The 14,632-nt window shown below is 51.4% G+C and overlaps 1 protein-coding gene across 1 annotated transcript in view; it reads left to right on the forward strand.

The window, feature by feature from the left end:
• Positions 1-6,641, forward strand: part of pknox1.1 (pbx/knotted 1 homeobox 1.1) — an 84,371-nt gene extending 77,730 nt beyond the window's left edge. The window contains exons 8-10 of the mRNA XM_086007345.1: positions 663-739; positions 2,515-2,690; positions 4,763-6,641. Of these exons, the coding sequence (XP_085863471.1) occupies positions 663-739; positions 2,515-2,690; positions 4,763-4,974 (465 nt within the window). The 3' untranslated portion in view covers positions 4,975-6,641. The remainder of the gene's footprint in view (positions 1-662; positions 740-2,514; positions 2,691-4,762) is intronic.
• The last annotated feature ends 7,991 nt before the right edge of the window (positions 6,642-14,632 follow it).

The raw sequence follows: 14,632 nt of genomic DNA on the forward strand, positions 1-14,632 counted from the left end.
AAAGAGAGAGAGAGAGAGGGGGGGAAAGAGAGAGGGGGTGGGAAAGGAAGAGAGAGAGGGGGTGGGAAAGGGGAAAGAGAGAGGGGGGAAAGCCTGGCCTTCTGACCAACTTGAGCAGCACCTACAGCAGTCTCGGAGCAGACTGGCCGCCAGTCCTCCCACTGAGGGAATGATTCATGGCACGAAGCAGGGACGGGTGCGTCGCAGAGAAAAACTTGGTGCAGAGTTTGGGCAAAAATAATTACTTCCTTCCTAAAGTGACACTCTTACAAAGGCCCCAGATTGTGTGCCTGCAGTTTTGCTGCTGCCCCATGCTCCGTGGACTGGTCTGCTGCTGATGTTTTACTACGTTAAAGATGCTATATAAATTCAAGTTGTTGTTGTAGTAGTCGGTGTTGTGTATTCATTTCCTAGCATTGTGTGCTGAATTTATTACATCCACCAGAGGAATAGTTCCCATGAAAAGAGGGAGCATCAGAGCTTAAGGTGCCGGGTCAAGATTGTTATCTTTGAATTTAAGCTGGTTTTAATGAGACTTTTGAGACGTCTGAATTGAAAATCGACTCCTGTTTTCAGTGGAAATCTGCATTCACTGAAACACATTTGTTGTACCTGAGTCCTGCAGCAGTGCTGCCCGTAACTGAACTCTTTCCCGTCCCCAGCATCCTTACCCTACAGAAGATGAGAAGAGACAAATCGCAGGTCAAACTAACCTCACGCTCCTACAGGTGAACAACTGGTGAGTGACCGTACTCGTCTAGAGTATCTGAGCTTCAATTAAAACGGCACTTTTCCTGATTCTTCATTTCAAACTATTACATCCAGTAACCAATCCATGCTTGAAACTGATGTCACCCCCCGGAAAGTAGGGAGTCGACCCAGGGGAGGGGGCAATGGGTGGATGGGGGAGGGGGGGTTTGGTGCCGGGGCTGGGGGAGATGGAGGCAGGGAGGGGGGTGGATTGCCGGGGGAGGGGAGGAGGGGATAGGTGGAGTGGCGGAGGGAGAGGGGGCTGGGACTGGGTGATTGGAGGAGGGGGGCCAGTGTAGGGGGGTTGGGTGGGGGGTTGGGGGGGTGGGGGGTGACCGGGGGAGAGGGAGAGTGGGGTTGGGGCTGTGTGAGAGGGAGGGGCTGGGGGGGGGTTGGGACCGCGGGGGTTGGGGGGTGACCGGGGGAGAGGGAGAGTGGGGTTGGGGCTGTGTGAGAGGGAGGGGCTGGGGGGTGGTGGTGTTGGGATGGGGGGGGTGACCGGGAGACGGGGGCAGAGGGAGAGTGGGGTTGGGGCTGTGTGAGAGGGAGGGCTGGGGGGGGGTTGGGACCACGGGGGGTTGGGGGGACGGGGGCAGAGGGAGAGTGGGGTTGGGGCTGTGTGAGAGGGAGGGGCTGGGGGGGGGTTGGGACCACGGGGGGTTGGGGGGACGGGGGCAGAGGGAGAGTGGGGTTGGGGCTGTGTGAGAGGGAGGGGCTGGGGGGGGGTTGGGACCACGGGGGGTTGGGGGGACGGGGGCAGAGGGAGAGTGGGGTTGGGGCTGTGTGAGAGGGAGGGGCTGGGGGGGGTTGGGACCACGGGGGGTTGGGGGGATGTGGTAAACCACGTTCACTATCGTTAGCACTGTTCACCACTGTTCGTTATAACTGTATCACTGACCACTATTGTATCACGGTACGAGGTCGCCTCTTGCCACACTGCTATACCTGGGATGACCACTGCCGACTCCGCCTTGGCTCCACCCACCAGGCCAGGTATAAAGGTGAGCGACTGGCTGGTATTCCGCCTGCTTGGATCGGGGGCAGAGGGAGAGTGGGGTTGGGGCTGTGTGAGAGGGAGGGGCTGGGGGGGGTTGGGGGGACGGGGGCAGAGGGAGAGTGGGGTTGGGGCTGTGTGAGAGGGAGGGGCTGGGGGGTGGTGGTGTTGGGATGGGGGGAGTGACCGGGAGACGGGGGCAGAGGGAGAGTGGGGTTGGGGCTGTGTGAGAGGGAGGGGCTGGGGGGGGTTGGGACCGCGGGGGGTGGGGGGTGACCGGGGGAGAGGGAGAGTGGGGTTGGGGCTGTGTGAGAGGGAGGGGCTGGGGGGTGGTGGTGTTGGGATGGGGGGGGGTGACCGGGAGACGGGGGCAGAGGGAGAGTGGGGTTGGGGCTGTGTGAGAGGGAGGGGCTGGGGGTGGTTCCGGGGGGGGGGGGGTTTGGGACCAGAGGGAGGGCGGGGGGGTGTTGGGGAGGGTACAGAGAAAGGGAGTAACCAGGGAATGGAGAAATTTAAAGGGCAGGATGTGGAGCTTGGTGCAGGGTGGAATATGGGCTGCGACGAGCTGAAGTTTATGGAGGGTAGAGAATGGGAGGGCGGCCAGGAGAGCAATGCAGTAATTGTGACTGCAGGTGACCAGCATCACTTTGTCATTGTTCAGGAAGGCAATGAAGCAGAGTCTGGGGTGGTCCTGCCGGCAGGCATGTTGCCCCAGTTTGACACTGTCCTGTCTGTAACGTCATGCTGAGCTGCCCCATATTTGGCCACAGGTTCATCAATGCTCGACGGCGGATTTTACAGCCCATGCTCGATGCCAGTAATCCAGACACTCCACCCAAGGCCAAAAAGATCAAGACACAAAGCCGCCCGGTGCAGCGATTCTGGCCGGATTCCATTGCTGCAGGAGTGGCTCAGCAACATGTAACCAGTATTACAGTGTCAGACAGTAAGTCATTAACAGGTGATAGAGCGACAGCAGGCTTCTCGGGAATGGAAAGCACAAGTCAATAATGTGCTGGAGATTAACAGTACAAGTGATCACTCACTGCCGTATTGGTTTCAGAGTAGTCACCCCTCGCACCCCTCCTTAGTAGTCTGACCCCCAGCGTGCTCTGATATTTCAGTCACTGTGTCCAGATGCTGCAAGCACCTTCTCAGATGGTCATGAATGAAATTTATACTTGCCATTGCCTGTTCCGAGGAGTTTGAATGTTCCCCCTGCTCTCCTGAATGCACTGACGCTCGCTGCTTTCAGGAACACCGGCCCCCTCTCCTGCCCGGTAATCAGCCCCCTCAGCAGGAGGGGACTGACATGGGTCAGCAGGATGAACCCTGGTTCATTATTTACCCCCAGTGTGGGCTGTATATACCCCAGTACCCCCAGTGTGTGCTGTGTATACCCCCGCACCCCCAGTGGGTGCTGTATATACCCCCGTAACCACAGTGTGGGCTGTATATACCCCCGTACCCCCAGTGTGGGCTGTATATACCCCCATACCCCCAGTGTGTGCTGTATATACTCCCCGTACCCCCAGTGTGTGCTGTATATACCCCCGTACCCCCAGTGTGTGCTGTATATACTCCCTGTACCCCCAGTGTGTGCTGTGTATACCCCCGCACCCCCAGTGGGTGCTGTATATACCCCCGTACCCCCAGTGTGGGCTGTATATACCCCCGTACCCCCAGTGTGGGCTGTATATACCCCCATACCCCCAGTGTGGGCTGTATATACCCCCGTAACCACAGTGTGTGTTGTATATACCCCTGTACCCCCAGTGTGGGCTGTATATACTCCCCGTACCCCCAGTGTGTGCTGTATATACCCCCGTACCCCCAGTGTGTGCTGTATATACTCCCTGTACCCCCAGTGTGTGCTGTATATACTCCCATACCCCCAATGTGTGCTGTATATACCCCCATACCCCCAGTGTGTGCTGTATATACCCCCGTACCCCCAGTGTGGGCTGTATATACCCCCGTACCCCCAGTGTGGGATGTATATACTCCCCGTACCCCCAGTGTGTGCTGTATATACCCCTGTACCCCCAGTGTGTGCTGTATATACCCCCCGTACCCCCAGTGTGGGCTATATATGCCTCCGTACCCCCAGTGTGGGCTGTATATACCCCCGTACCCTCAGTGTGGGCTGTATATGCCCCCGTACCCTCAGTGTGGGCTGTATATACCCCCGTACCCCCAGTGTGTGCTGTATATACCCCCGTACCCCCAGTGTGGGCTGTATATACCCCCGTACCCCCAGTGTGTGCTCTATATACCCCCGTACCCCCAGTGTTTGATGTATATACCCCCGTACCCCCAGTGTGGGATGTATATACCCCTGTACCCCCAGTGTGTGCTGTATAAACCCCCGTACCCCCAGTGAGTGCTGTGTATACCCCCGTACCCCCAGTGTGTGCTGTATATACCCCCGTACCCCCAGTGTGGGCTGTATATACCCCCGTACCCCCAGTGTGTGCTCTATATACCCCCGTACCCCCAGTGTTTGATGTATATACCCCCGTACCCCCAGTGTGGGATGTATATACCCCTGTACCCCCAGTTGTGTGCTGTATATACCCCTGTACCCCCAGTGTGTGCTGTGTATACCCCCGTACCCCCAGTGTGTGCTGTGTATACCCCCGTACCCCCAGTGTGTGCTGTATATACCCCCGTACCCCCAGTGTGTGCTGTATATACCCCCGTAACCCCAGTGTGTGCTGTATATACCCCCGTACCCCCAGTGTGTGCTGTATATACCCCCGTACCGTGCTGTATATACCCCCGTACCCCCAGTGTGGGATGTATATACCCCCGTACCCCCAGTGTGTTCTGTATGTACCCCCAGTGTGGGGTGTCTTTAACCCCCTCCCCCCAGTGCGGGGTGTCTTTACCCCCCTCCCCCTCCCCCCAGTGTGGGGTGTCTTTACCCCCCGCACCCAACGTTTTGTATTGAAACTCAGCCTAGCTGTTGGAATTGTTGGCGATGTGTGAAATGAATGCTCCTTGGTCCCCCTGCAGGTGCGATGGTCTCAATATCGAGTCCGGTGAACGTGAATGTGGACAGTCTGCAGTCTTTGTCGTCTGATGGAGCAACATTAGCTGTACAGCAGGTCATGATGGCCGGACAGAGCGGAGAGGATTCTGGCAACAGTGTCGAAGAAGATGACAGTGATCTCTCCGCAACAAACATTAGTGGGCTAGCCTTGGACAACAGCGACTCACTGCAATAGGCCAACACGGAGAGGACCTGTGAGAAATGGATAGAGGACAGGCCGTGCATTTTTATTCTTTGCACTCGCAGTGCATTTTATTTCTGATGTATTTTATACATAGGTAGGAGAGCACACTTTTCTAACTCACCTTGTATTGAATGAATGGGGCTTTAAATATTCTCACATTGAACTCGCTGTTTTAATGTGGGCAGACGGTAACGTTTCACCGATCGATGTACAGACTGAAGCAGAAGTGTTTCAACTTCATGTGCGATCGGTGTGTTTTATCCGCTCAGAAATAACTGGCCATAATTTAAAGGTGATTTGCAGAAACTCTTTGCCTCGCTGTCCAACTGACAAAAACAAATTATTGGATCAAATCCTGCTTTTTGTTTTTAGTTGATGAATTTTATCGTCAAAAACATTTTGCAGCCAGCGCGTGGATTAGTTTTATTAAACTATGGAATGCGTGGGTTTTAGGACAGGCTGAGCCCTAACTTCAGGTGAGCACAAAGACATTTTGTGTGGGCAGAGTGGATATTTGAACGTTCCTGCTGGGAGTACCAGGTGGAGAGGTCGGAGTCTGGTGCTGAGCAGCTGTAAGCTGTGTTCACATTGTATGATAATGATAAGCTATAAGCCAGTGTCCTGGGTTAGTACAGGCGTGGATTGAGCAGTCCTTGGTAAATGCCCGTGACCTTCTCCCCTCTTTACTTTCCTTGCTGCCAGGACTGAAATAACTGGAGCTCCACAATGTCCGTAGCTAAAGTGGAGGGGGAGGCAAGATCCAGCTCCCTGCTGATGGCGGCTGACAGGACTGATGATGATGTCAGTTAGGCTCATTATATTGGAGATACTCCAGTGGGAGTACTGTACATGAAGCAGGTATACCACATGCCTGTACTGTCTGAACACAGGCACTGCGCACACAGGAGTATTTGCAAGTGTGCTGTCTCCAGGAGTACCATCTGTGGCACGTGCACTGTGCATCATCGACAGCAAGGCCAGTGTGAGAGAGCAGCACCTCTGTTAGGACATGTTCATTCTATTCTGCTCCCTCCAGTTTCAGTGCTCCTATGTGACCAGCTCTGTACTCTGAGATCCCGTCTGTCATTAATACAAATAATGTAAGCTTTGTATACTTCAAACATCCTAACAATAAGTGCCATACTGTCATGGTGAATTGGGATGGTAATCAGTTCCTTGTTCTTTGGGTAACTTTTTTCACTCCCTCCCACCCTGACAGCTTTGCCTTACTCCATGACCTCATGCCCCTGGCCACTCTTTAAATGAGCCTGGATAGATGAAGTTAGGGCCCTGAGGCCAGGTCAGGCACCCTCACTTCTGTCCTGTCACAGTCCGCTAACCGCGTGGATTGGGATTGATGGTGTGAATATCCCAGTTCAGTACCACACCAGTACATTTATCCACCGAGCTATAATCATTATTGTTTCTCATTTATTAAACTGAAGAGCAGCACCAGGTTAGATTTAAATTATATTCTTGTTACAATGGTATAAGCAGCCTACTGTGTCCAGTGCTCTGTAACGGGCCAGGTGTGTTTGTCCAGTGCTCTGTAACGGGCCAGGTGTGTGTGTCCAGTGCTCTGTAACGGGCCAGGTGTGTGTGTCCAGTGCTCTGTAACGGGCCAGGTGTGTGTGTCCAGTGCTCTGTAACGGGCCAGGTGTGTGTGTCCGGTGCTCTGTAACGGGCCAGGTGTGTGTGTCCAGTGCTCTGTAACGGGCCAGGTGTGTGTGTCCAGTGCTCTGTAACGGGCCAGGTGTGTGTGTCCGGTGCTCTGTAACGGGCCAGGTGTGTGTGTCCAGTGCTCTGTAACGGGCCAGGTGTGTGTCCGGTGCTCTGTAACGGGCCAGGTGTGTGTGTCCGGTGCTCTGTAATGGGCCAGGTGTGTGTGTCCAGTGCTCTGTAACGGGCCAGGTGTGTGTGTCCAGTGCTCTGTAATGGGCCAGGTGTGTGTGTCCAGTGCTCTGTAACGGGCCAGGTGTGTGTCCGGTGCTCTGTAACGGGCCAGGTGTGTGTGTCCGGTGCTCTGTAACGGGCCAGGTGTGTGTGTCCGGTGCTCTGTAACGGGCCAGTGCTCTGTAACGGGCCAGGTGTGTGTGTCCGGTGCTCTGTAATGGGCCAGGTGTGTGTGTCCAGTGCTCTGTAATGGGCCAGGTGTGTGTGTCCAGTGCTCTGTAACGGGCCAGGTGTGTGTGTCCAGTGCTCTGTAATGGGCCAGGTGTGTGTGTCCAGTGCTCTGTAACGGGCCAGGTGTGTGTGTCCAGTGCTCTGTAACGGGCCAGGTGTGTGTGTCCGGTGCTCTGTAATGGGCCAGGTGTGTGTGTCCAGTGCTCTGTAACGGGCCAGGTGTGTGTGTCCGGTGCTCTGTAATGGGCCAGGTGTGTGTGTCCGGTGCTCTGTAACGGGCCAGGTGTGTGTGTCCGGTGCTCTGTAACGGGCCAGGTGTGTGTGTCCGGTGCTCTGTAACGGGCCAGGTGTGTGTGTCCGGTGCTCTGTAACGGGCCAGGTGTGTGTGTCCAGTGCTCTGTAACGGGCCAGGTGTGTGTCCGGTGCTCTGTAACGGGCCAGGTGTGTGTGTCCGGTGCTCTGTAACGGGCCAGGTGTGTGTGTCCGGTGCTCTGTAACGGGCCAGTGCTCTGTAACGGGCCAGGTGTGTGTGTCCGGTGCTCTGTAATGGGCCAGGTGTGTGTGTCCAGTGCTCTGTAACGGGCCAGGTGTGTGTGTCCAGTGCTCTGTAATGGGCCAGGTGTGTGTGTCCAGTGCTCTGTAATGGGCCAGGTGTGTGTGTCCAGTGCTCTGTAACGGGCCAGGTGTGTGTGTCCGGTGCTCTGTAATGGGCCAGGTGTGTGTGTCCAGTGCTCTGTAACGGGCCAGGTGTGTGTGTCCGGTGCTCTGTAACGGGCCAGGTGTGTGTGTCCGGTGCTCTGTAACGGGCCAGGTGTGTGTGTCCAGTGCTCTGTAACGGGCCAGGTGTGTGTGTCCGGTGCTCTGTAACGGGCCAGGTGTGTGTGTCCGGTGCTCTGTAACGGGCCAGGTGTGTGTGTCCGGTGCTCTGTAACGGGCCAGGTGTGTGTGTCCGGTGCTCTGTAACGGGCCAGGTGTGTGTGTCCGGTGCTCTGTAACGGGCCAGGTGTGTGTGTCCGGTGCTCTGTAACGGGCCAGGTGTGTGTGTCCGGTGCTCTGTAACGGGCCAGGTGTGTGTGTCCGGTGCTCTGTAACGGGCCAGGTGTGTGTGTCCGGTGCTCTGTAACGGGCCAGGTGTGTGTCCGGTGCTCTGTAACGGGCCAGGTGTGTGTGTCCAGTGCTCTGTAACGGGCCAGGTGTGTGTCCAGTGCTCTGTAACGGGCCAGGTGTGTGTCCAGTGCTCTGTAACGGGCCAGGTGTGTGTGTCCAGTGCTCTGTAACGGGCCAGGTGTGTGTCCAGTGCTCTAACGGGCCAGGTGTGTGTCCGTTGCTCTGTAACGGGCCAGGTGTGTGTGTCCGGTGCTCTGTAACGGGTCAGGTGTGTGCGTCCAGTGCTCTGTAACGGGCCAGGTGTGTGTGTCCAGTGCTCTGTAACGGGCCAGGTGTGTGTCCAGTGCTCTGTAATGGGCCAGGTGTGTGTCCAGTGCTCTGTAACGGGCCAGGTGTGTGTGTCCAGTGCTCTGTAACGGGCCAGGTGTGTGTCCAGTGCTCTAACGGGCCAGGTGTGTGTCCGTTGCTCTGTAACGGGCCAGGTGTGTGTGTCCGGTGCTCTGTAATGGGCCAGGTGTGTGTGTCCAGTGCTCTAACGGGCCAGGTGTGTGTCCAGTGCTCTAACGGGCCAGGTGTGTGTCCGTTGCTCTGTAATGGGCCAGGTGTGTGTGTCCGGTGCTCTAACGGGCCAGGCGTGTGTCCAGTGCTCTGTAACGGGCCAGGTGTCTGTATCCAGCAGTGGCTCTCCTCTTCTGGGAGAGACTCTGGCACATTACCAATATCAAAGCGCCTCCAGCGTATCAGCAACCAGAGCAATGCTAGAAAACACCTGCTACAAAAATAAAAAAGCACAGGAACTGTTTCCAAATTTTAAAAGACGTGTCTTTCTGGAGAGGTGGACAGGAGCCAACAAATGAACTGTAAATATTTGTTGTCGCAGGAAAACACAGATAGACTGAAGTGGAATAAAAACGCACCAAGTGCACCCTTCAGAGGCTGAGAGGTCGGGAGGCATAACCCCTTGCAACTTTTGGCACATGGTGAGAGGCAGGGAGAATGTATTATCCACTAGTTTAGATTTCTATTGTGCCATTTTGTGCAGCTAGTTAAGCAGTGGATGAGAGACGGCCTTGTGTACCTGTGTTATGACTCTATGCTCATTACCAGGTTACGGGCAGCCGCTCAGCCTTGCTCACCCGAGGGCTCTATGATGGGAAGGTGAGGGGAAGAATTCCATCCTCAGGATATATGTCCAATCTCTTTAGTTGTGTGTTTAAACTTTGCTAACAAAATCCATCACTTGTTGGGAAATACTCACTTTTTCAAAGCTGGAGCCAGTTTTCAGTAATGTCCTCTCACTGCCTGCTTGCCCACATTTGATGGAATAATGTTCCCCCATCTTTCTAAATGAATTAGCACAGTGCCTGTTACTGCCATACTTTATATTTATGTGTACATGTTTGATCAGGACTCTGACTACTTACCCACACAGTGGAAGCTGACTGTTTAGGGCCCCTTGGTAAATCCATAAATAAAATAGGGACAATTATGTAGCCTGGCTTGAGGTGAGTGAAGGAGGCTGCGATACTGTTAGTGTATTCAGCAGAAGCTTCCTGTGAGGAGGGGAGAGCTGGGCTTTGTAAGTCTAACTGGTTGCACTGACCTGGCGGAGGTGGTGAGGGGGGGGAGAGAGGGGTTGTTGGAGCTTTGATTCAGTTTGGCTCTAAATTAAATGGTCTTTGTGTCATGTTAGTGACTCCAAGAATTATTTGGTAATTTGCAAGCTTGTGTTTCAATGAGCTTTAAACGTTTTGCTCTGATGGATCGTTCTTCTCCAGCCGGTAACTCCGATTTGGAATTGGCAGTGTGGAATCGGTAGAGCGGGTGTTTGTTCTGCTGCCTCTTCTTCCCCTGTGATTCACTGCTCGTTTCTTTACAGGATATGAAAAGAAAGAAAGTAGCGTTAAGGATCTACGTATTGATGAGTTTTAAGGTGCTGTTTTCAGACTGCTACTTAATGTGAGCAGGAAGGTGTGGATTCGGGCTGTGTGCAGTGTCCTGGGCGGTTGGTGATTTTTCCATTCACTAAGCAGAGGAAAGCTGGTGGTGAATTAATCTGTGGCTGATTCCTGACAGCGGAGGGAGCGGCTTTCAGACTGGAACAGTGTCACATGGTTAGACAGGAGTATATTTTAATAATCGGGCACTGGGCAAGGTGACTTTTAACCCTTGCTGAGCATTGGCAGCACAAGGTGGGGGTGAAAGATGAACTCATTAGTCCAGTACACAGCTGGAACAGATTGCCAGTGTTCTGATGTAATGTTAATCAAAGCTATTAAAACCGCAGTGTCCCCTTCCCGCTCTCTGTAATGCACTGCAGGTTGCACTAACCAGCTCTCTGCATCTCACATACAAGTGTTAACACGTGCTGGTCTCTGGGCACAACGCTGAGTGCTGCTGGGGAAAGTCCCCCGCCCCCCGGACCTCCTGATCGATCGCACCTATCGAGCAGCTGGCTCTCGATTTGTAGGAAAGATTTAAATAAGTACGTTTTAAACTTTTTTTTCATAAACACAGTTTTCATCCTTGAGGCATTTGTAGCTGCTTTTTATTACAATTATTGCAGGAAGGAAAATGGGGGCAAGTTTGTAAGAGGTTATTAGAGTGAACACTGAAGAACAGTCCTTACTGTAGTAAATAGACCCATAGCCAGGGACATGGTCTGCAGCCTGTTCCACAAAGGGCCTGAGCTTGGTTCTTGCTGCCATCTGAATAAGTTGCAGGGAAGGGGTGGGGGGGGCATATTCTGTGAGCTGTAGGTCTCCCTACAACTGTGGAGTTAATAGTGTATTTATTGCCTTTGACCATTTTGTTACACTGTGTGAAGTTGTTGTTATTTATATTTGCTGAAGGTAAGACAAGCCTAGAACTCACTCAAGGAGGCCACCAGGCCTCAGTGAGCAATTGGTCTCTCTGCTCTTAGGCTAGTGAATGGCCAAACTCATTCTTGCTGCATTGCCTTGTACTGGAAAGTGTGTGTGCCTGGGGCCAGGGCAGAGCTGGGCCTGTGCATCAATTGCATCTGTCTGTGTGCGTACATGTGGTGACAACAGCATCTGGCTTGACTCTGGAGTCTAATAGTCTGTGTACACTCACTGTCAAGCCTCACTACTGGGGGCTGGACTGAGACTCCCAGCAAAAGATAGGAGTGAAGCAGAGAATGAGGGAGGAAGGAAAACCCAGTGTTGTCAATGGCCTCAGCCTGGCACTAAGGGGAAAGAAGCCTAACAAAGGATGGAGATCAGATGGAGGCCCTGTCAATTCAAATGACTGCACCCAGGCAACTGCTGTCAGTAATAGAAGGGGTTTCCGACTCCTTCCAGTCTCATTACAGATAGCTGCTCATCCTTACCTGCTGCCTATAAACAGGGTAATTGGAGCCCAGCCTGACAAAACTGTGTAAAGACTCACTAATAGACACCTGGTTATAGTGCTCCCCACGAGACAGAAGTACATGTCTTGTTATTTTTTGTGCAGCGGTGCAAGCTCTTTTTTCTTTTCTATTTAGTGTGGAGTGCGGTAGAGATTCTGACATTGTTACAGGCATGGCTCTGATGTGTGAGTACTCCTACACGCAATAACAAGTTTAAATATTGCAGGAAGTTCTCAAACTTTCTGTCTGATTTGTTTTACTTTCCTGCCCTTGGGTCAATGTTATCGACAGAAAGTGTTGCAATCTGTGCAGAAACTGGAGTATTGCAAAGTGTTTGTCTGACTTGTGCCCTCTGCTCTGCTCTTAATATGGTCATAGTTATGTTGAACATCTGGCAGAGAGGCTGCCACCAGCAGCCTGCGCCGACACACTGTGTATTTAATCAGCATTTTTTGCTTGGGGTTTTTCCACTTGCATCAGATGTTGCAGTTCGCAAGAATAAGTTAGATCATTGTCTCGTGTCACCCAGGGTTTACTGGCCAGACATGTAGAGGGCACATAAGAACATAAGAAATAGGAGCTGGAATAGGCCATTTGGCCCTTCGAGCCTGCTCCGGCATTCAACAAGATCATGGCTGATCTTCTACCTCATCTCCACTTTCCTGAACTATCACCATATCCCTTGATTCCCTTAATATTCAAAAATCTATCGATCTCTGTCTTGAATATACTCACCGACTGAGCCTCCACAGCCCTCTGGGGTAGAGAATTCCAAAAATTCACCACCCTCTGAGTGAAGAAATTTCTCCTCATCTCAGTCCTAAATGGCCGACCCCTTATTCTGAGACTGTGACCCCTGGTTCTAGACTCCCCAGCCAGGGGAAACATCCTCCCTGCATCTACCCTGTCAAGCCCTCTAAGAATTTTGTATGTTTCAATGAGATCACCTCTCATTCTTCTAAACTCTAGAGAATATAGGCCTAGTCTACTCAATCTATCCTCATAGGACAATCTCCCCATCCCAGGCACCAGTCTGGTGAACCTTCGTTGCACTCCCTCTATGGCAAGTATATCCTTCCTTAGGTAAGGAGACCAAAACTGTACACAATACTCCAGGTGTGGTCTCACCAGGGCCCTATATAATTGCAGTAAGACGTCTTTACTCTTATACTCAAATCCTCTTGTAATAAAGGCCAACATACCATTTGCTTTCTTCATTGCTTGCTGTACCTGCATGTTAACTTTCAGTGATTCGTGTACAAGGACACCCAGGTCCCTCTGAACACCAACATTTCCCAATCTCTCACCATTTAAGAAATACTCTGCTTTTCTATTTTTCCTACCAAAGTGGATAACTTCACATTTCTCCACATTATATTCCATTTGCCATGTTCTTACCCACTCACTGAGCCTGTCTTTATCCCCTTGAAGCCTCCTTGCATCCTCCTCACAACTTACATTCCCACCCAGCTTTGTATCATCAGCAAACTTGGATATATTACATTTGGTCCCCTCATCCAAATCATTGATGTAGATTGTGAATAGCTGAGGCCCAAGCACTGATCCTTGCGGTACCCCACTAGTTACAGCCTGCCAACCCGAAAATGATCCGTTTTTTCCTACTCTCTGTTTTCTGTCTGTCAAATTTTGATTGAGTGGATACAGAGAGAATGATCCCACTTCTGGGGAAGAGCATAACTAGAGGACATCAATATAAGATAGTCACCAAGAAATCCAACAGGAAATTCAGAAGAAACTTCTTTACCTAAAGAGTGGTGAGAATGTGGAACTCGCTACCACAGGGAGTGGTTGAAGCCAATAGTATAGATGCATTTAAGGGAAAAGGGAATAGAGGGTTATGCTGATAGATTTAGATGAGGAACATAAGAACATATGAAATAGGAGCAGGAGTAGACCATTCGGCCCCTCGAGCCTGCTCCGCCATTCAATAAGATCATGGCTGATCTGATCTTGGCCTCAACTCCAACCCTTGACGGGAGGAGGCTTGTGTGGAGCATAAAAGCCGGCATGGACTGGTTGGGCCGAATGGCCTGTTTCTGTGCTGTATATCCTATGTAATCCTATGTAACAAATCCTCAATCCATGCTAGTATATTACCCCCCAATCCCATGAGCCCTAATTTTGTTTAATATCCTCTTGTGTGGCACCTTATTGAATGCCTTCTGAAAATCCAAATATACCACATCCACTGGTTCCCCCTTATCTATTATGCTCGTTACAACCTCAAAAAACTCTTAACAGATTTCCCTTTCATAAATCTGTGTTGACTCTGCCCAATCCTATTATTTTTTAAGTGCCCTGTTACCACGTCCTTAATAATAGATTCTAGCATTTTCCCTACGACTGATGTCAGACTAACTGGTCTGTAGTTCCCCGTTTTCTCTCTCCCTCCTTTCTTAAATAGTGAGGTTACATTTGCTACCTTCCAATCTGCGGGAACCGTTCTAGAATCTGGAATTTTGGAAAATGACAACCAATGCATCCACTATCTCTATAGCCACCTCTTTCAAAGCCCTAGAATGTAGGCCATCAGGTCCAGGGGATTTATTGGCTTTCAGTCCCATTAATTTCTCCAGTACAATTTTTTTTACGAATACCAATTTCTTTCAGTTCCTCCACTATTTCCGGGAAGTTTTTTGCGTCTTCTTCTGTGAAGACAGACACACAGTATTTGTTTAATTTCGCTTATTCCCCATTATAATTTCTCCTGTCTCAGCCTGTAAGGGACCCACATTTACTTTCACTAATCTTTTCCCTTTTACATACCTACAGAAGCTTTCACAGTCTGTTTATATGTCTCTTTCTAGTTTACTCTCATATCTATTTTCCCTTTATCAATTTATTGGACCTCCTTTGCTGAATTCTTAAATCCTTCCAATCCTCGGGCTTACTACTCTTTTTGGCAACTTTATAAGCCTCTTCCTTTGATCTAGTACTATCTTTAACTTCTCTTGTTAGCCATGGTTGGACCATTTTTCATGTGGGATTTTTGACCTTTAAAGGCATGTATATTTGTTGTAAATT

Source organism: Somniosus microcephalus, chromosome 14 (genome assembly GCF_052327205.1).
Source record: "Somniosus microcephalus isolate GS21.2 chromosome 14, FLI_Smic_1.0, whole genome shotgun sequence".
NCBI lineage: Eukaryota > Metazoa > Chordata > Chondrichthyes > Squaliformes > Somniosidae > Somniosus > Somniosus microcephalus.